This window comes from Marmota monax, unplaced genomic scaffold (genome assembly GCF_021218885.2).
Source record: "Marmota monax isolate L192 unplaced genomic scaffold, Marmota_monax_Labrador192_F-V1.1 WCK01_AAM20220418_F8-fsc00041, whole genome shotgun sequence".
Taxonomy (NCBI): domain Eukaryota; kingdom Metazoa; phylum Chordata; class Mammalia; order Rodentia; family Sciuridae; genus Marmota; species Marmota monax.
This window is the reverse complement of record NW_026695238.1, coordinates 3,842,088-3,863,190: the sequence shown is the minus strand read 5'-3', so window position 1 is coordinate 3,863,190 and position 21,103 is coordinate 3,842,088. Positions and strand designations below refer to the sequence as shown.

Genomic DNA, 21,103 nt, shown 5'->3' with positions numbered 1-21,103 from the left:
TGAGAACAGAGGTCTAGGTAGGGTAGTCAGGGGGAAGAGAGGTGAGCTGATATGAGATACACTTTGCCATAAAATTGTTGATAGGCTCCAGATGGAAGAGTCAGAGAGTCAACACTAATAACAAAAATTACTACCTACAGGGGTGCAGATAGATAGGAGAATAACTTCTGATGCTCTATAGCACAGAAAGATGACTACGGTTGACAAACTAATTAACTATTTCAAAGTAAACTAAGAGAAGATTCTGAATGTTCCTAATACAAGGAAATAATAAATGTTTAAGGTGAGCTGGGGTTGTGGCTCAGTGGTAGCGTGCTTGCACGTGGGGGGCACTGGGTTCGATCCCCAGCACCACATGAAACTAAATAAATAAAATCAAGGTATAAAAAATGTTTAAGGTGATAGGTATGATCATTAACCGCTGTGTACGTGTATTGAAATGTCACACTGTAGTCCATAAATATGTTCAATTACTATTTATCAATTAAAAGTAAATAAATGTTTTAAAACAAAGGAAAAAGTTCAAAAGACAATAAATACATTGTAAGCATTGTAAGGAGAGAAAAAAAGATAATATTTTATGTTGTATTCAGTACGTGCCCGTCCAGTCCTTGTTCCCAGTGATCCACATGAATTTAATTCATATAATTCTCACCGTCACATTGTGAAGTACTTACTAGTATTAGCCTCTCTGATTTACGCTGCTTGATCACAGACAGATAAGCAACTTGCCCAAGGTTATACCCCTAGTAGGTGGCACCATTGGAATTGGAATCCAAGCACGCACGCCTAACCATCCCTGGCCTTAAGAATGACGCCAGAACCATTAATAAAGACACACGTAAGAGTTCCTTTCTATTCACTTTTATGCTCCTCGTTTTAGGATTTATATTCCCAGACCCACGTAGCTTCCCTGGCCCCCACAGAACTATAACCCATTTCGCCAATCTTGGGCGCAAGAGAGAGAGGTGGATGTGGTCCTTGAAGAGGAGCATAGTTAGGTCAAAAGGGGATAAGCCAAGTGGGAATTCTACTATTTAGTGGAGGAGGTGAAGGTTGCTTAGGTACCCCGCTAAGACAGGGCTCTTACGTCACGTATGACGCAAATAAGCGTAAGAGCCGGGGGTGGAGATGTCGTCACCACCCGCCTGCGGTTGGCCGAGTTGCCTTGAGAGGGGCAAGTAGACCCCGCCTTGGAGGTGGGTGGGAAGTGGCAGGCCCCGCCTTGGCTCCGCTGGAAGGCTCCCGCCAGCGTCGCTGCGACTCTGGCGGGGGATCCAGCGCTTGGAGCCTGGAAGGATGCGGCGCCCGCGGCGGCCTGGGGGTCCCGGGGGATCCGGGGGCCTCCGGCTGCTCGTCTGCCTCCTGCTGCTGAGCAGCCACCCGGGAGGCTGCAGCGCCATTAGTGCCCACGGTCAGGAGGAAACTTGGGGGGTGGGGGCAATATGGGGCTGGGAGCAAAACTCGGTGCGGGGGTGGGGTGAGGGAAAGTGTCGTGAAGGTAAGAAGCCCAGGTAGAATATGTGTATGGGATGGGGTGGAGGAGGCACAGCGCGACGAGGACACGAGAGGGACGAAAGGGGCGTAGGCCTGGAGGTGGGGCTGGGAATGTGCGGGCGGGACCTAAGAGAAGTGGGCTCAGGAGAAAATTGCTGGTTCAGGAGGAGAAATGGACGTGCATGGGGGTAGAGGGGCTTAAAGACGGGCTACAGGACCTCGGGAGCAAGTCTTGCCGAGGCACCAGGGAGGTGGTGACCCGTGGTGAAAAATGGGGGAGGGGGGGCAGGGAGGTAGGAAGAGGGAGAGGTAACGGTGATCTCTGGGCGATAAGAGCTGGGGCCCGTAGGCAACCCCTAGAGGATTGGGCTGGGGAAAAGGTCAGGATTTCTCTTTAAGTCTAGAGAGACCGGTTGCTGAGATCTAATCTCCTATAAGAGGGGCCAGCTGGGAGAGGGAGCAGAAGAGGATGAAGAGGGGAGGGTCGTTCTCTGTACCCCTCCCCACAGCCAGGCCTGGTGCTGACTCACATCTGTGCGGACAGAGGCTGTCAGCGCTGACTCACGGGCCGGGGGTGGGGGTGGGAAGGTGGCGCATGGGGGAAGGGGCGCAGCCTCGCCATCTGGCCCCCTCTTTCCCCACCCGGGCTTGGAGACCAACGCAGGGGTTCTTCCTGTGACGCTGTGGGTTAACAAGATGGAGCGGAGGGGTCAGGTCCTCTGGAGACTCCTCTCCCGTCAACCCCTCCCTCTCCCGCAATTCCCTCCTGACAAGCCCTTCCGCAGCTCCAGGCTTCAGCACCACGGACAGCGCAGCGGCACGGGTCTGGAACCGCTAGCCAGGAACACTCTGACCCTCTCCCTCCACGTGGGGGAGGTGCATTAGACTTTCCGCCTTGTCTGAGTTCCAGGCTATTAAACTTAGGAGGCTTTCGAAGATTTGGGGAAGTAAATTTTCCTTCTGGATTTGGCCAAAAACTCTCCCATAGTAATTTTATGAAAACAACATGATCCTCTAACACGACTGTCCCCGCCCCCGCCCTTGCCTTGGGCAAGTTGCTTTTCCGTCTGTGCTCAAGCAGCGTAAAGCAGAAAGGCTGCTGCTTCTCAACTCTCAGTAAAGCGACTGGAGGCTCTTAAGGATTCGGACTTTAAAATCCAGAGCCGGATCTCATGCTTTCTTCTGTTCAGGATTCTAGGCCTCTTCCCTACTCTCCTCCCAGATTAAAGGCTTTCTTAGAATGAAAGAATGGGCCCCGTCTGGTTTTCCTGTTTCCCTGCCTTTCCATCCATCCTATCATTCTCTGTGGGGGTGTCTGAGCTTCTGCTTACCTGTCCCTCTACAGGCTGTCTATTTGATCGTAGACTCTGCTCTCACCTCGAAGTATGCATTCAGGGTGAGTAAGACCCAGGCATAGGACTCACAAGACAGAGAGGTACAACAAAAAACAAGTGGGAGTCCCAGAAGGGAGGAGAGGGACAGTCTTGGGATAAGGAGCCCTGACCTTAAGGAACAAGGAGAAGGTGGAGAAAGTGCTATTCATTGGCAACCTGGACTTTGATAGGTCTCTTGTTCAAGATTTCTGATGCCACTTTTGTCCTCTTAGATGGCTTGTTTGGACAGTGCCAGGTGGGAGTGGGGCAGGCACGGCCCCTTTTGCAAGTCACCTCCCCAGTTCTCCAACGCTTACAAGGTGTGCTCCGACAGCTCATGTCTCAAGGTAAGATCTGGATGCACTGGAGGAGAGAGATTCAAGCTTGGTTAGATATGAGTGGGGAAGTAAGGGACCACCTGACCCAAAGACTTCTCTTTCTGAAATATTCTTGTCATGCCAACTTCTGGAAACTCACCTTCCTAGATCTTGCTGGAGAAGGGGACAAGAAAAGGATGTGATAAAATCCTAAAGACTGGCTGTTCACATCTGAACTCTGGACTCTAAAAGCACTGGAAGAAGCCAGCATCTGTCTCTTTAGGTCCAGTTTTACTCCCTGGGACTGTCTGAGTGTTCTCCACAGATTCTAAGGTCCTTAGGCAAGAGAACACCCCACTCATTCAATTCATTCATTCAGCACGTATCTATTGAGTATTTACTATGTGAGGGGGGGGCAGGATGGGGGCATAGTTCTAGATGTTGGGGATGTAACAGGGAATAAAACAAAGATCTCTGTCTATTGGGGTTTATGTTTGGGGGGAAGAAACACTATATTAGTTAGAAAATAAATAGTATGCTAGAAGGTAATAAATGGATATTAGGGTAGGCTAGAAAGTGCCATAGAACATTACAGCAGAATAAAGGGACCTGAAATGGTGAATTAGAAAGCTGCACTATACATTTTTGAATATATGTAAATTTTGAACAGACTGTAAGGAGAAGGGAGAGTTTGCCAGGAGGTTATTCAAGGAAAGAGTGTTTCAGGCAGACCAAACAGCTAGGTCAAAAGCCCTAAGGCAGGAGCAAATTTTAGGAAAACCATGGATGCCACTATAACTGATAGAAAAGTGACGGAAAGGAAAAATAGAAGTCACATTTGGGTAAGAAATGGGGGAAGGAATGTAGTCATTGTAGGGACTCAAGGGAATGTATGGCATTGGTTCCACTCTGAGTACAAGAGAAAACCATTGCAGGGTTTTAGCACAGTTGTGCATGATCTAACTTCTATTTTAAAAGGATTATTCTTGCTGCTGTGTTGAGAATACACAGAATGTAGAGAGAGTCAAGGTTTGAAGCAGGAAGTCCAGTGAAACCTGCCATAATAACTCGGGTAAGAGATGAGTGTAGTTTGGACTAGGGCGATGATAAAATACTAGATATGGCTGTAAAAAGAGAAGTCAGAAATGACATCCACATTGTATTGCCCAGACAACTGAATCAGTGGAGATGTCATTAACTATGATGGGGGAAATTGCACACACACACACACACAAAAAAAAAAAACTTTAGGTAAAGTTGGGGGATGTTTAGTTTTTGATATGTTGAGTTTAACATGTCTGTGCAGGTAGGATGGAATTCAAACCTGTGAGATAGGATTTTGAGAGAGAGGACCAGAATAGAGTTATAAATTTGGGATTCTTTGGCATAGAGATGGCAAATATATCTATAAGGTAGATGGCTTAACCAAAGGATTGAGTATATATGAAGAAGAAGACTAAGGATAAAGCCCTGGAGAATTCTTTTTTTGTGTGTGAGAGTGGAGTGTCCAGGGATTGAACTCAGGGGTGCTCTGTGACTGAACCACATCCCCAGCCATATTTTGTATTTTTAAAATATCTTTATTTATTTATTTTTATGTGGTCTGAGGATTGAACCCAGTGCCTCACATGTGTGAGGCAGGTGCTCTACCACTGAGCTACAGCCCCAGCCCCCCTATTTTGTATTTTATTTAGAGAGAGAGTGTCACTGAGTTGCTTAGTGCCTCATTTTTGCTGAGGCTGGCTTTGAACTCAAGATCCTCCTGCCTCAGCCTCCCGAGCCACTGGAATTACAGGCGGGCACTGCACCTGGCAAGCCCTGGAGAATTCTAATAACCTTTTCCCTGAATTACATTATGAAGTGTCCCATAATACAAGGCCCGAATTCTGAAGGGAGAGGGAAGATGGAAGGAGGGAGTAGTCTCAATGTTCCCATTCATAGTTTAAATGTATGACACATTTTGATTAAACTTAAAACATTTGATATTCTAGTGCAAATATAAATGGCAAATTAGAAAGCTGCAGTGTACATTTTTGAATATATGTAAATTTTGAACAGACTGTAAGGAGAAAGAAGAGTTTGCCAGGACTTTAAGGCCAAAAATACATTCTCCAAGTCAACTGCTCTGTGTGTATGGCTCTGCAGGTCCAGTCCTCAGACTCAGACGGCTGTATCATCTGGAATCTGTTAGGACCTAGGTGGATGGCCAGTTTCCAGGCAGACTTTGTTAACTGTTAGAGTCCAACATGTACAACATGGGGGTACTGTGACCCAGACTCAACCACAGAAGGAAAGAGACTTTGAAGCTGAGCTTATTTAGGTTAAGAAAGAAGGAGGAGGAAGAGGGTGAAAGGGGAGGAGGAGGAGGAGAAGGAGAAGAAGAGACTTAGAATCGGAAGCTAGTGAGGTAGGAGGAGTGTTCAATGTCCCAGATGCCAAGTGAAAATCTACCAAAGAGGGAGAGATCAACATTGTCAAATGATGATGACAGGTTAAGAAAAATGAGATCTGGGAACTGGCCATTGGATTTAGATAAGCATAATTCACTGCTGACAATTCACTTTGGCGAAGTAGTAGTAAAATCCTGAATAGAGGGGCTGGGGCTGGGGCTTAGTGGTAGAGCGCTTGCCTTGCACACGTGAGGCACGGGGTTCGAGGCCCAGCACCACATATAAATAAATAAATAAATGAAATAAAGGTATTGTGTTCATCTACAACTAAAAAAAAAAATTAAATATAAAATAAAATCCTGAGTAGAGTAGATTGAGAGGGAATGGGAGGAAAGAAATTGGATAGAGTGTTGTAGATAAGTCTTTCAAGGAATCTTGCTACAAAGAAATGGGATCATAACTGAAGGGAAATGTGATGCTAAATAGTAGTTTTTTTTTAGATGGAAAAATATTGCATCATGTTTTTATGCTGATGGCAACAATTCAGTAGAAAATGGAGAAGAGGATGATGTAGGAAATAGGGGAGAATTTCGGGAGGGGTGTTCTTGAGTAGGTAAGAGGGAACAGAATCTAGTGCTCAACTGGAAGAATTAAGTTTAAATAGGAGCACAGGTAGTTAATCAAATATTAAAAGGCAAGAAGGCAGATAGAGATGTTGGTAGATCCCAGAATATTTGTGAAGAGCACCACAGATTATAAACCCAGAACATGGAAGAAAAAATGGGGGTAGAGAGTGGGAGATTATTCTTTAAGAATGGGTGGCTGGTCTTTCCTGAGAGCAGAGTTTCATGGGGTTAAAGGGTCAAACAGAAGATCTGCTTCAGGGTAAGATGATGATTATAACAAATATGAGAATGATAATGATGACAACCCTGATGAGGAGAGGATGTAGAGGTTTAAAGCAAGTGTCCACTGATTTAGAGTTTTCTAAGCACTTTCATTTCCATGGTCACACTTGATCCTCACAATCACATTGTGAGCTATGTGATATTCCCATATGGAAACTGAGCTTCAGGAAAATAATAATAATAGCTATAATAATAGCGTTGTTGCAAGTTCATTATGTGACAGGCACTATTCTATTTAATATATGTTATTTTAGTTAATACAAAAATCTTAGGAGAGGGCCAGGATTGTGGCTCAGGGGTAACATGCTTGCCTAGGATGCGTGAGGCACTGGGTTCAGTTCTCAGCACCACATACAAATAAATAAAATAAAGGTCCATCAACAACTAAAAATTATATATATATATATATATATATATATATATATATATCTTAGGTGGTATAAATGCCCATCTTATGGAGGAGAGAATTGAGATAATTGAGGCTCAGCAATCTTCCCAAAATCACTGAATTTCTCAGTGGCAGAGGCAGATTCAAACCCAAGCAGTCTGACTGCAAAAGCTGGACCTGAGGGTGAGAAAAAGCAGCTCATATCACCCTGTGGGTCTCCAGCCTCCTCCACTGCCTCTCTGCTCTGCCAAACTCAATGCACTGCAGTGTAGGGGTTGTGCTTTTTGTGACTGGGCCCCCAGACTCCTCACCCACTCTCACCTATCATTGCCCAACAGGATTATCCTGGCATGATGACCTCACACAGTATGTGATCTCCCAGGAAATGGAGCGCATCCCCAGGCTTCGCCCCCCAGAGCCCCGGCCAAGGGACAGGTAGGCAGCCTTTCTCAGCAACCTTAGTGTATTGAGGCTGGAGGTGTGTGGTCTTCTTGATGGTGAAAAGGGAGGGGAAGAGAAGAAGAGGGTACCAAGGTCATCAGACTGAAACACAGATGAAAGAGATTCAGGAATGGTCACTCTCTGACATGCTCACATGCCTAGTAGGAGCTGGGTGCACCCTGGGGATCAAAAAAAAAAGTATTAAAAATACACTCAAAAACATTATTTGAAAGTGTTAGACCCTGTCTCAAAAAAAAAAAAAAAAAAAAATTAGAAGGGCTGGGGTTGTAGTTCAGCAATAGAGTGCCCTTGCTTTCTATCCCTAGTACCACCAAAAATGTCATTATTTGATATTTTATAAGACTCATAAAAGAGTTATCTTAGGTAGATTAGAATTTTGTTGAAGTCACTTAACATTCAGTTTCATCACTATGTGGAATTGTTTATGGCAGGAGCTATCACCATTTTTCCATGGCTAGGACCTCTAAGGCAGTGTCCAGACCCAGCAAAGCGGAAGAAAAGCAATGAGGTTCACTGAGCTCAGAAGAAAGCATGCGGCAGGGGTGGGGGTGACAGGGCAGTCTTGAATGTTTGAACATACACAAGGAGAACCAGCACACAAGGACAACTAGGCACACTGCAGCCACAGTTCATCTTTAGAGGCTCAAGCTGCTTTTCCTGCTCCCATTCTGCCCTCGTCCAATCCTAGCCATATGCTTCCCTGGCCCCAGCAGCTCTGTTTGGGGACCTAGGCATGCTTACCAAGGAGGCAGATACCTCAACCCAGGCTTGTCTCTCTGACTTTCCCCATGTCCTTCTGGTGCATCTCCTGTCCCCTGAGGTCACCTCATTTCTTAAGAGGTCAGGCTTACTCTACTTGTCTGACCCCCTGCCCCCATCTCTTCCTCGTAAGCTCTCTATCCCCTTGCTGCATAAACCATCACACACACACTTTGCTTTCCTCCCCAGATCTGGCTTGGTGCCCAGGAGACCTGGTCCTGCTGGGGAGCTGCTTTCACAGGGCACCCCCACTGGTTCTTCCCCTGCTGCCCAGGGGCTTCCTCGACCTCCCATGGGTGGGGGTGGAGCTGGGGCAGGCTCCCCACTGTCCCCTCTGCAGGCTGAGTTGCTGCCTCCTCTCTTGGAGCATCTTCTGCTGCCCCCACAGGCTCCCCACCCTGCCCTGAGTTATGAACCTACCTTGTTGCAGCCCTACCTGTTCCACCAGGTGAGCCCTTGACTCTGGCCCTTCCCCACCTTCCATCCCTCCGTTCTGACTTTTTCCCTTACTGGTATCTCTGAATTTCCTCAGTTTGGCTCCCGTGATGGCTCCCGGAGCCCAGAGAGCTCATCAGGAATGGTCAGTGTTGGCCCCCTGCCCAAGGCCGAAGCTCCTCCCCTCTTCAGCAGAACTGCATCCAAGGGCATGTTTGGGGCCCATTCTGGTCACTCCTATGGGGACCTTCCCGGGCCCTCACCTGCTCAGCTTTTCCAGGATTCAGCATTGCTTTACTTGGCCCAGGACTTGCCAGTGCCCAACAGGGCTAGGACACCAAGGCTACCAGAGCAAGGGGGCAGCAGGCGGGCAGAAGACTCTTCAGAGGGGTATGAGCAGGAAGGACGAGTGGATCGTGGGGAGAAGCCTCCTTCCCCAGCAGTGCAGCCAGGTAACAGACCTCAGCATTCACTAAGGAAGCTGCTTGGGGAGAACCATGGGGTGCCTTCCTGACTACCCATGCATCTGTTGAAGTGTCCCCAAAATCATCCATACATTTAACTCGTGTCTACTGACAAAGTGATCTCTGTAGGCACTAGCAGAGATGGGAGTACTGTGGGGTGCGAACTGGATAATAATCTTCAGATGAAGAACTGAAATGCCCATAGAGGGCCTGGAGTTTGGTATTGGCTCCAGAGAGGTCTTTTCCCCAAAGTGTGTACAAGGGCTGGGAAGGGGATGGTATCAGTGTCCTATTATTTAAGAAAAATCACTTAAATGTGCTAGTCCACCCTCCCAGTCAGTTCATTCCATCATCTGCCCTAAGCTCTGTGTCTGGCCCCCAGCGGATATAGCCCTGCAGAGACTGGCCGCTGTCTTGGCGGGCTATGGAGTGGAGCTGCGTCAACTGACCCCTGAGCAGCTTTCCACGCTCTCGACCCTGCTGCAGCTGCTTCCCAAGGCCACAGGAAGAAATCCAGGTGAGTGTCCAAGCAGAGAGACCAGCGACTCCCAAATCCAAGGAGGCTTCTAGCCTCACCTGTCAAGACCACAGGGAGAAGCCCAAAGGGAAAGAGTCAGAGTCAAGGTCAGGGGAAGGGAGATTTTTTGGGGACACAGAGTAATTTCCAGCAAACAGCAGAGAGCAAGTGGTAGGGTGATGAAATGAGGAGTTTGATCAAGAAAAGACTAAAGGGTGGAAGTAATGGAAGAGAAGATATGGGCAGGGGGACTGGGGGAGACATGAAGAAGGGTGGGTCAATGCTAATGAGGACACGAGGAGTGCGTGGCCTGTGAGTAGAGGCCAAAAATTGATGGGTAGAGGGAGAACTGAACAAAGAATAGCTTAGAGAGATATGGCCAATGATGAATGGAGAAGTTAAGAAAGCAGTGCCTTATAAGGCAGAACCAAAGAGGAATGAGGCCATCAATGGAGTCTTGGTCACTAAAACAAGATCAAGGCCACAGCAGATAGAACAGGCTCAGGGGCTCCAGCCCCTTCTCCCACCTGTGTTGTTGTGTAGATGTTGTTCTTGGCCCTTTTCCGCAGACTCTTGTTTTTCCTATCTCTACAGGAGGGATTGTAAATGTTGGAGCTGATGTCAAGAAAGTAAGTTCCCAGCACCTCCCTGACCTGTAAATGTCCCATGGCAGTACACTCCCTTGTTGAAACCTAAATCTCAGAATCAGGACTTAGAATCTGTATCCTCCAGTCCCTCATCTTGGGCCCAGAGAGCTCACATTGTCTGTAGTTTTATATCAAGCTGTTGGCAGAGCTGGAATTAAAAACCAGAATTCTTGATTCATTCCTCTTTCACTAAAATCCTTTCAGACTATTCTCTGGGGATTCCTGCAGCAAGAGAAGAGTTGAGAGAAGGCAGGCTCCTGACCATCTGTAGCTGGAGGAGCTCTGTTCTCTCCATTTTAGGTGTCAGACTTCCAAGATATTGTAGCTGAACAAAAAGTCTTAAAAACATTGCCTGCTGTTCATCTTCTAACCTCACCCCAGCTTCTCTGGCTCCAGAAGTTCCTCCCACTCCTCCAACTCCATCCCATGGATAATTACAGATCATGTTTACTCATTCAATCTTTTATTCATTCATTCATCCACTTGGCTCACATTTCTGGATGCGCTGCACCAGGCCCTGGCTTAAGCTCCACTGTGGAAAGCTCAGAGTCCAGGGTGTGGCCCCCCTCCCACAAACCCCTCCACTGTATGTAGTCCACACCTTCATTCTCTCTTCTAACAGACAATGGAGGAGCAGGTGCAGGGTGGAGACAGAGCAGAACCTCCACCCCCCACCCCCTTCCTGCCTGGGTACCCCACTGCCAGCCCTATCTCCAATAAAGACCAGCAGCTGCTGAGCCCTGCCTCCTCTGAGTCCCCCAAAGCTGTGAGTCTCCCCGCTACACCTGTCCTGCTGGAGAAGAAAAGTTCATTGGGCCAAATCCAGCCCACAGTGGTGGGACAACCTTTAGCTCGGCCATCAGCAGAGGAGTATGGCTACATCGTCACTGACCAGAAGTAAGGGCTCTAGCTCAGAGAAACCTTTCAGTCCCTTGGGGTTGGGCTGGCCCATCTGGCGGGAAGCAAAAGCAGAAATCCAAATGTGAAAGACAGGGAGGTGGAAGCAGCTCTGCATCCTTGGAGGTGGCTTGTTTTAAGAAAGTGACTGAGAATATCCCCACTTTCCTTCCTCTGCCTGCTACCCGCCTCCAGACCCCTGAGCCTGGCTGCAGGAGTGAAGCTGCTGGAGATCCTGGCTGAGCATGTGCACATGTCCTCAGGCAGCTTCATCAACATCAGGTGGGGCGGCTATCTTAATGGGGCAGTGGCAGGGGTCTAGAAGACAGCTTGAGCCCTGCAGTGGCTGGAGGAAAGGAAGACAAGTTCTGGGGTCAGACTCAGGGGAGGAAAGGAAGACAAGTTCTGGGGTCAGAGATGCTCCCAGCTGTACTGAAGGTACAGCCACACCTATCCTTGCTGCTGGTTCCATTCATTATCTGCCTGCCATCAGACACCACTGTGGGGGCATCCCTGACCTGCTCCAGCCCCATCCTTTAATGGGGAGAGAGCCAGAGTTGGCCTCTCTGTTAGAGCCTGGTGTCTAGGGTAGGTGAGGCAGTAACATAGCACCTACTTGGCAGTGTGGTGGGACCGGCCCTCACCTTCCGCATCCGGCACAATGAACAGAACCTGTCTTTGGCGGATGTGACCCAGCAAGCTGGTAAATACCACCCACAACCTCAAGCCCAGGCTTGACCCTCGACCCAATATCCTAATACCCAGGCCCGGGGCTGATGCTCCCTTTAAATATCCCTGGCTCACATGCCATCTAGGCCCTACCTGCCACCTGGCATAGTATGACATGGGATGGAGACCATATAGGACTGAAGAGAGCCTGACCTGTGTCCTCTCTGCAGGGCTGGTGAAGTCTGAACTGGAAGCACAGACAGGGCTCCAGATCTTACAGACAGGAGTGGGACAGGTAGGCACTATCCCAGGGGGCTGATGTTGTCCACAAGAGATGGAGGCAAACTTGACAGTACAACTGAGCAGAAACCTCATTTATCTGGCTGGCCAGCCCCCCACCCCCCTTTTGCCAACCAGCCCTTCCCCGTGCATTTCCTTTTATGGCCAGCAGATGGCCCCAGTGGCCCCTCCTCCCTGTGGGACCAGCCTTTTAAAGAAAGGCCTATGCTTGGAAGAACTGAGATGCCCTTGGTCTCCTGCAACAAAGTCTCTCAATTCTAAGGGGAAACTTGGCACAGAAGAAACACAATACTCAAAATATGTTTGTAGTCAACATCTAACACTTATGCCTCACACTCCAGTATTCCATTCTGCTAGTTCCTTCCCCACTTCTTCCTGTCTGTCTTTATATGGAAATCTTTCTGAAGGAAGTCACCCCCAGTGTCTCTGGCACTTGAGTTGTCTGATGGGGATGAGAAGGAGCACCTGAGCCATTCTGACCTCACAGCTTTGCCCCAGGAAATGTCCTAGCAAGGATCAGGACAGGGGCATGGGTGACAAGCAGCACCTAAGTCCACCCCCCAACACACACCACTTCCTCCCTTCCTGATTCTGACTTTGTTCCTACAGAGGGAGGAGGCAGCCGCAGTCCTTCCCCGACCAGCCCACAGCACCTCTCCCATGCGTTCAGTGCTGCTTACTCTGGTGGCCCTGGCAGGTGTTGCTGGGCTACTAGTGGCTTTGGCAGTGGCTCTGTGTATGCGCCAGCACTCGAGACAGCGGGACAAGGAGCGCCTGGCAGCCCTGGGGCCTGAGGGAGCCCATGGTGACACTACTTTTGAGTACCAGGTGTGCAATCCCAGAAGGTTGTCAAGGGGAGGAAGAGCAAGGGGCTGAGGAGTCTGGGTCTTGCTTGGAGTGAAGGTGGGAGTGCAATGGCGAGCGAGTTGTCATCCCTAGGAATGTCCAGGCAGAGACTGAAGAGGGTCCAGCAGGTGTTGTGAGGGAATTTCTGAATGAATGGGAATTCCCACATGGAGCAGATATTTCCAGAAGTTCATTCCAATGCTATGATTCTGAGGGTCTAGGATTTCACCCTGTAATATCTGAGGTTGTTATAAACCACACGCAAGCAGAAAACTCTGACAAGGATGAGGGCCAGGGTAGAAGATTCTACCTCAGAGGAGTTGGGTTCAAGGGTGTGCCTAGAGACCTAGACTTGAACCTAGGCCCCTGTTGAAAGGCTTCAGAGGACCCATAGGCCTCACCTGATTCTTCTTCCTCTGCAGGACCTATGTCGCCAGCACATGGCCACAAAGTCCCTGTTCAACCGGGCAGAGGGTCCACCAGAGCCTTCGAGGGTGAGCAGTGTGTCCTCCCAGTTCAGTGATGCGGCTCAGGCCAGCCCCAGCTCCCACAGCAGCACACCATCCTGGTGCGAGGAGCCTGCCCAGGCCAACATGGACATCTCCACGGGACACATGATTCTGGTCAGGACAGGGCTTGGGTCCTGAAAGGGGAGGGAACAGGATGGTGGGAGAATTAGGACTGGCGGTGTAGGCCAGAGCCTCGCTGTGGTGCCCCTGCAGGCATACATGGAGGACCACCTGCGGAACCGGGACCGCCTGGCCAAGGAGTGGCAAGCCCTGTGTGCCTACCAAGCAGAGCCGAACACCTGCGCCACTGCCCAGGGAGAGGGCAACATCAAAAAGAACCGCCATCCGGACTTCCTGCCCTGTAAGTGAGCCCTGACTAGCCTGGCCCCCGCTCTCTGCTGGGACCTCTGAAGGGCTGTGAGGAAAGTGCTGGGCTCCTACTCCTGGCTTAGGCTGAGTGGCAGAGGTGCCAGGACCCCAGTGACCAGAGGGTCATCTGGGGTGGGATGTCGGGTCTGTGCAGATGATCATGCCCGCATCAAGCTGAAGGTGGAGAGCAGCCCTTCTCGAAGTGATTACATCAACGCCAGCCCCATTGTGAGTGGCCCTGACTCCATCCTCCTCCTCTGCCCCATTTGTGTCCTGCCTTTCTTGACTTCATTCTCTGTGGTCACCTCCCACCTCACCCAAGTCCCTGGAATTGTGGGGTTGATATTCTAGTATGGAAATAAGGGCTTCTCTGTCTTCCCTGGCCCGGTCTCTTTGACCAAGCCTCTCCATAGTAGCAGTGCCCATTCTGGCTCTTGATGTATCTTCCTGCCCTCAGATTGAACATGACCCGCGGATGCCAGCCTACATAGCTACACAGGGTCCGCTGTCCCATACCATCGCTGACTTCTGGCAGGTGGGCTCTTGGAATGACCTCTAGGGATCAGGGGACTTTGTGGTCAGTAAGGGCCAGTCATGTTACAGTGAGAGGTTAGAGTGCAGTTTATTTGGGTCTCTGTCCACAGATGGTATGGGAGAGTGGCTGCACTGTCATCGTCATGCTGACTCCACTGGTGGAGGATGGTGTCAAGCAGTGTGACCGCTACTGGCCAGATGAGGGCTCCTCTCTGTATCACGTATATGAGGTCAGCAGGGTCCCCACACCAAGGAGAAGACAAGAGTGGAGTGGGGCAGATGAATGATGGCCTGCCTAGTCATTCATGTATTTATATGAATATATGTGCATAGACACATATATGTACATATATATATATATATATGCACACACATACCTACATATACATATATGTCTGCCTGTATGTCCTGTCTAGGGTCAAAAAAGTGTTTATAGGGACTTAGAATACAAGTATAGAAATAAAACCACTGAAACTGAGATAAGAAGCTAAGAGCCATGATTATGTGAGACAGAGAAAATAAGTATACCCAAAATCAGAGAGTAAGACCTACTTTAATTGAGTCTAACTGAGCTCTGAGTTTCCCAATGGCCAAAGCAAAGAAAGAAATATCACCAGTCACATATGTTGCTTACGTAAAATAGAAAAAAAAATGTGTTCTCATTGGGTGAGAAGATAGATAGGTATGGGGGGAGGAGACAAAGCAGGGGAAGGCAGTAGAGATTCCAGACAAATGGGAGACAGTGATCCCCTGTAAGACAAGGGATCTTAAGAACACAATAGAAGTTGCTCATGGCCAGATAATCCCGGATAGTACTTTTTTCATTATCAATGAGCACTCTATAGTCTTTGTTCTTTATAAGCCTTTTGTCGGTCCTGCTCATGGGTAAAGGAAAAAATTGAATAGAAATATTATGAAATTTCATCAAAGTTTGTGATCGACTAGCAAACTTTGGAAGACCTGTGAGAAGGAGCAAGGAGAGGCTCCAACCTCTAGAAGTTCATAGTAATAGTTGTTCTGGGTGGAAAAGTCACCAGTTGTCCTGAGCAGTAGATAAACGACATAGGCTGCCAGGGTTCTTGAGGACAGCTGGGACAGGTGGGGCGGTGTGGAGTGGTGCATTGCCTGAAGAATTTCTGGAGCGAGGTGGGGAAACCCCCCCCCCCACCCCAGGCCTGGGTTGCGAGGGATGCGTGCGCAGCCTGGAGGCGGGAGCGTTCCTGCGGCGCTCAGGTCCCACGGTCCGGGCAGGTGAACCTGGTGTCGGAGCACATCTGGTGCGAAGACTTCCTGGTGCGGAGCTTCTACCTGAAGAACGTGCAGACCCAGGAGACGCGGACGCTCACGCAGTTCCACTTCCTCAGCTGGCCGGCAGAGGGCACTCCGGCCTCCACCCGGCCGCTGCTGGACTTTCGCAGGTGAAAAGCTCGACAAGGGGCTGGACTCCCTCGTGTCCCCTTCGCCCTCCAGCTCCTCCTGGTGCCCCAGGTCTAATTTGGAGCCTCGGCCCTTGACCCCTGCCGCCCGCCCACCACCCTCTCGCCCAAAGCCATCCCCAGCCCGTGACTGGTCTCAGTCTGGCCAGCTGTGTGCTTCTCCCACCCTCTCTTTCTCCCTGCCTCTCTGTGGCTGCCTCCTAATTTCCCAGCTTTCCTGCGAAAGGGCAGACGTTGTTTGTAGCTGCCCTCCCTGTCTCCGCTCCTCCACTGGGCTTTGCTTCCTGTCCTGCCACCCTGCAAATTTCTGCCACCTTCCTTCTTTCCGTCCCTCCCTCGTGGCCACTATCCATTCTGTGATCTGCAGCTAGTATTCTCACTCTAGATGCATAGTTACAAGGGGAGCCGAAAAGCAGCTGAAAGCCAAGGGCAAGAGTACAGAAAGGACTGAGACTGTCAGAGGGAGGGCAGTAGGGTGTCTGCCTTGGGAACTCCTTGGAGCAGGGGCAGAAGCTAACTGAGGAGGGCTGGGGTCGTAGTTCGGTGGTAGAGCACTTGCCTTAGCATGTGTGAGGTCCTGGGTTCAATCCCCAGAATGGGGGAGAGGGAGAGAAGCTGAGGGACTCAACTTGTTGTGACACTGGAACCAAGACCAGGCCAGAACTCCAGCGTCCCCTGCCCTTCCCCAGCCAGGCAGGTGGCTGGGAAGCAGGGCCTCTCTGCCCTGCAGTTATTGTGTGTTGCCAGTCTCTTGCCAGGCTGGCCTGGGTCTCTGGGCAGAGAATCAGAGCTAGGGTGGGGACCTGGGTATACTTTTTGAACATGAGGACAACTAGAGTCCCTGGATGGGAGCATATCTAAAAAGCAATGCCAGGGTGTTGGAGCTATTTCCATTTTTGACCTTTAAAAATCCTGATCAGGCTGAGGGTGTAGCTCAGCTGTGGAGTGCTTGCTTAGCATGTGTGAGGCTCTGGGTTGCATCCCAGCACTGCCAAAAAAGTTAAAAATCCTGATAGGACCTTACATCGATCTGTTTTAGGGCTGCGTATATAAGCTAAAGGTTTGTAAGCTAGGCTAGAATTATGCAAATTCGGTTGGAATGAGACATCCGGAACAAATTAATCATTTTGGTGAAGGCCCACCAGAGGGAAGGCAAATTAATAAAGGAAGTCCTAGAAAGTGACCCTGGGCAAGTTTCTTGGCCTCCCTCTATTCTCTTACCTGTGAAATGAGGCTGATGACACATACTTTAGGGGACTATTACAAGATTTAATAGGATCAAACATGTAAAAATCTAGTTGTACAAAGCAAGGACTCAGTTAATTCCAGATACTATTTATGATCATTATTATGAACCAGCTGAAAACAATCATTGTGACCCCCATTCAACCCCAGCCTTCTGATGCACCCACCAGTATGCTAGAAAGCCACATGGACTCCTGTAAAACCATTCAAAGTCCCCTGGTCCCTTAGCTGGAGGATCACTAAGTCCCAAGTTCCTCCTGAAACAATCTGACCCCTAAGAAGTTCCTCCCTATCCTGAGGGTATTAGGAGTCTGCCAGTGACTCTCAAAGACAGAAGGTTATAAGGGATGATGGAAGGTTAGATAAGGCCACTGAGGGAGGGAGAAACCCCTGCTCTTTGCTGAACTGTGGTCAAGGGTAGAGAGAAGCATCCAAAGTCCAAGTGGACCCTAAGCCTGAATATAACCCAGACATAGAATGCCCGGGCAGAGGTGAGGTTGATTCAGGGAGACAGGCGGCAACCCAGTGTTCAGAGATGAGTGGTTTTCCTCCCTTGGCCAGAGGAAGTGTGTGACCAGTGTGACCTGATGTCACTGCTGGTGATGACCATTAGGAGTCTGAATGAGGAGGGGTGTGGTCTGGGTATTTGTAGAGGATGAGCAGAATAATGCCCTAGAAGTTACCCCTTGGATTCTGGCAGAGGCAGCTATTAATGTTATTGTGTGTTGTCATGATTAGTAGCTATCATTTATTGAGCACCCACTGTGTGCCATATCTTGCACTTAGTCCTTTACATAGATTTCTTATGTCATAAGAACCCTAAGGAAAAGATTACTATTATTATATCACCCACTTTACAGGTAAGAAATTTGAGGTTCAAAGAGGTTAAATCCAGGAACATAGCTTGGACACATAGCTCTTAAGTGACAAGTCAACCCCAGTGCCACCCACACAAATTCTTGATTCTTTGCCTCCAGCCCTGACTTCTTTCTCCAACCCTCTTCCCACTGCCCTGGCCATGGGGTGGGGTGGGAGGAGGCAGACGATAAGGCCAACAGGTATGTTCTGGGCTCCCTTCCTCACTGCTGGTGCCCAGTGGTGCTCACAGCCATTTCTCATTGCAGGAAGGTGAACAAGTGCTACCGGGGCCGCTCCTGCCCCATCATCGTGCATTGCAGGTTGGTGGGGACAAAAAGTGCAGGGCAGCCCAGGCTTGGAGAGTCCCCAGGCTGGAGTCTTCCTGAGTCCCATCCTTCTTTGGCCTTGCTCCCTCTGTACATCTCCCATGCACATTGCCGGCCCGTCCCCTGAAGACTGGCACACTCTAGTCCACAGACTAAATCTGGCACAGCCTGTTTTTAGTCTTTTTGTTTAGTGGCCCGTGAGCTAAGAATGGTTGAAGGGGAAAAAAAAGAATGTGACAGAGACTCTCTGTGACCCTTTCCACAGAAAGTTGGCCAAACAAAAGCCTGGCCCCTGGTTAGGGAGGGCTGTTCCCCCCACCCGCTGGTGTCTCCTCCACAGGACTGACCTATGGCTCTCCTTTTGGGTTGTCCCAGTGCCCAGGGATACCCCACAGTTCACAGGCTCCCCTCTCTTGGCCCAAGCCCCAGGGCCCAGGCACTATGACCTTTCTCTCATCCGTGGCTCACTAGCACCCTCCCCGGGCCCACCCTAATGGATCAACCAGTGTTGTCTCCAACCCAAACTTCCAGGCCTCCTCCACCCCTCTCCCCCATTCTGCTGCGCCCCTCTGCTAAGCCTGTCAACAATTCCTCCTGTTACAGTGATGGTGCAGGGAGGACTGGCACCTACATCCTCATTGACATGGTACTGAACCGCATGGCAAAAGGTAAGGACCATCCCCACAGTGCTCGAAGCTCTAGGGCGGTGGCTTGAGGCTCCCCAGCACCAGGTGCCTGGGAGCTTATGGAGGAGCAGTCTTTCAGGCTTTGCCCCTTCCTCCACGCCACCCCCACCTCTGGATGCCCCGGGATTTCTTTGCCCTAGCCTCCTCTGGACACCCCTGCAGCCTGGTGTTCTACCCTTTTTCCAGGAGTGAAAGAGATTGACATTGCTGCCACCCTGGAACATGTCCGTGACCAGCGACCTGGCCTTGTCCGCTCTAAGGTGACTGTGCCTTCCTGCCCTGACTCTAGCTGCCACCCTTCCCTAGCAGCCATGTCAGCCACCCTGGGGACAGCAGCAGCAGCCTGCTTCTCCCTTCTACCTCTGGACTTCCCTAGGAGGCTCTCCTCCCAAGAAACCTGCCCAGTACCCCCATCTGTGGAAAACCCCTCAGGGCAAAAACATAGACCAGGTCTCCCCATGACTCTCCTGTCATTGCCCTTCCCCAGGACCAGTTTGAATTTGCCCTGACAGCTGTGGCAGAGGAGGTGAACGCCATCCTCAAGGCCCTACCCCAGTGAGACTCCCTCGCCCCCCAGTGGGCAGCCCAGCCTCCGTTCCTTCTGCCTGTGTGAGCATCTATCTGTATATCTACTCCTCAGCCCTAGCCCACCACCTTGGTCCCTCTGGGCCCACCCAGCCCTTCCAAGAGCAGTGTGCAAGGGAGGAGAAGTGGGAAGGGCAGGCCTGTCCAGCTTCACACATGCCAGAGTTGGGGTAGCTCCTGGGGGAGCTGGCAGTGGCCAGGAGGAGAGGAGAGGCCGTGGGCAGCAAGCCTACCCAGAGCCTTCTCCTGCCTGAATTCCCTGGCCCCTTTGTGGTTCTGGATGCTCCTGACACCTCCGTGTATTTCCCTGGCCTGCTGTGTGGACAGAGCAGGGTGGGGTGCACCAGCTTTCCCAGCCCTGCTACTGCTGGCCTGCCACCTTGACCCCCACAAGGGGACTCTCCTCCCTGCCCCCAGGCCTCCTCTCTCTACCCTCCCGCCATGTGCCAATCAACCTCTCTCCCTCTGGCACAAGAGAGCATTTCTAGAAAAATCTACTTTTGTATCAATGTGAATAAAGTTAGTGTTGTCTGTGCAGCTGCAACCCTGACTCCTTCGTGTTTCTGTTGCTCTGCTTCCAGACCAGCCTCAGCCCTGGTCCCAGCTGAGCCCTTTCCATCTCTCCTTAGAGGATGGGACACTGCAGCCTGGAGGCTCGCTTCCCTCCGTCTGATCAGTGGTGTGTTAGGCGTACATAACCACCAGGCAGTCCTTGTTTACCCTGTTTCTAGGTGGCTGGCAGTCTCCGAGGTGTCTCACGTTTATTAACTTGATCTTCACAAGCCACCACCCAGGATTAGCCTCTTTCGAAGATGAAGAGGCTGCAGCATGGCCCTGGCCCAGGTGGTACATCCTTGTAAGTGGTAGAGTTAGGACCAGACCCAGCAGCTTGATTTCCCTGCTGCCTTCCCTCTCAAGTCTGGGCAGCTGTTTTGGGCACTTTGTCCTGGGGAATAACTTTCATATGGTGCAGGACTGAGGTTAGGCCCTGTAGAGGTCACTCTATAGCAAACTCTGACAGTGGTGCCAGGAAGACCTCTTTACCTGGGGGGGGTGGGGCAAGGGGGGATTCTTCTCCCTTTCTGTCCCACCCCAGCTTCCAGGTACCTCCCTTATGAGGCATTCCTTCTCCCAGCAGTCCTCACCTGTGTGCCAAGAGGTGCCCCTGGACAATGATGGTGGACACAGAGCCTGAGGCCTGGGCCACATAGGAGTTAGGACCACTTACCCATGTAGAGGCTCAGTCTCCCAGAGCAAATACCATCTGCCAGAGTGGGAAGTGAAGGGACCAGCCAGCACAACACAGGCCCCTGCTGTCCGTCCACTCTGCCAAGGTACAATCCAATGTGCTCAACATCTCAGGGCGGAAGCAGTGAAAACAGCCACTTTCAAAAACTTCTGGCAGACTCTTTCAGGATAGAGGCTACTTCTTTAAGAAAATACATCATAGGCCCTTCGGCTATCGAAGTTAAAGCTAAGAGCCTCTCCCAGAATGCATGGAGGCGGGTCCCACTGCCCTGCACCACAATGCAAAGGTGCTTATGCCATGGCTGGAGAATGGGGAGGGTAGCCAGCTCTCTGCTCCCTGGACCCAGGTGGCTTGGGGCCTGAGCTCTGCATGGGAGGACTCTTACTCTTCTAGACACCCTGGCTCACACCTCTGCTGTGAGGCAAGGACCCTGCTGA

At 50.4% G+C, this 21,103-nt stretch overlaps 1 protein-coding gene across 1 annotated transcript; it reads left to right on the top strand.

Annotated features, from left to right (window-relative positions):
* The first annotated feature begins 1,182 nt into the window (after positions 1 to 1,182).
* On the top strand, positions 1,183 to 19,961 carry Ptprn (protein tyrosine phosphatase receptor type N). Its single transcript, XM_046439793.2, has 23 exons — positions 1,183 to 1,414; positions 2,843 to 2,893; positions 3,104 to 3,217; positions 7,212 to 7,308; positions 8,284 to 8,542; positions 8,627 to 8,981; positions 9,376 to 9,510; positions 10,105 to 10,139; positions 10,780 to 11,054; positions 11,250 to 11,336; positions 11,678 to 11,757; positions 11,954 to 12,018; positions 12,633 to 12,851; positions 13,292 to 13,492; positions 13,592 to 13,739; positions 13,902 to 13,975; positions 14,205 to 14,282; positions 14,392 to 14,511; positions 15,533 to 15,699; positions 18,087 to 18,140; positions 18,750 to 18,814; positions 19,019 to 19,092; positions 19,320 to 19,961. Exons 1-23 carry the CDS (start codon positions 1,300 to 1,302, stop codon positions 19,389 to 19,391), a joined length of 2,940 nt encoding a protein of 979 aa, XP_046295749.1. The 5' UTR covers positions 1,183 to 1,299; the 3' UTR covers positions 19,392 to 19,961.
* The last annotated feature ends 1,142 nt before the right edge of the window (positions 19,962 to 21,103 follow it).

Excerpts from the sequence above, each read along its gene's own strand:
- Ptprn (XM_046439793.2), top strand. The coding sequence starts at position 1,300 with ATGCGGCGCCCGCGGCGGCCTGGGGGTCCCGGGGGATCCGGGGGCCTC. Across the intron at positions 8,982-9,375 it reads TTCCCCAGCAGTGCAGCCAG|CGGATATAGCCCTGCAGAGA; the intron begins GTAACAGACCTC and ends TCTGGCCCCCAG. Across the intron at positions 14,512-15,532 it reads CTCTGTATCACGTATATGAG|GTGAACCTGGTGTCGGAGCA; the intron begins GTCAGCAGGGTC and ends CGGTCCGGGCAG.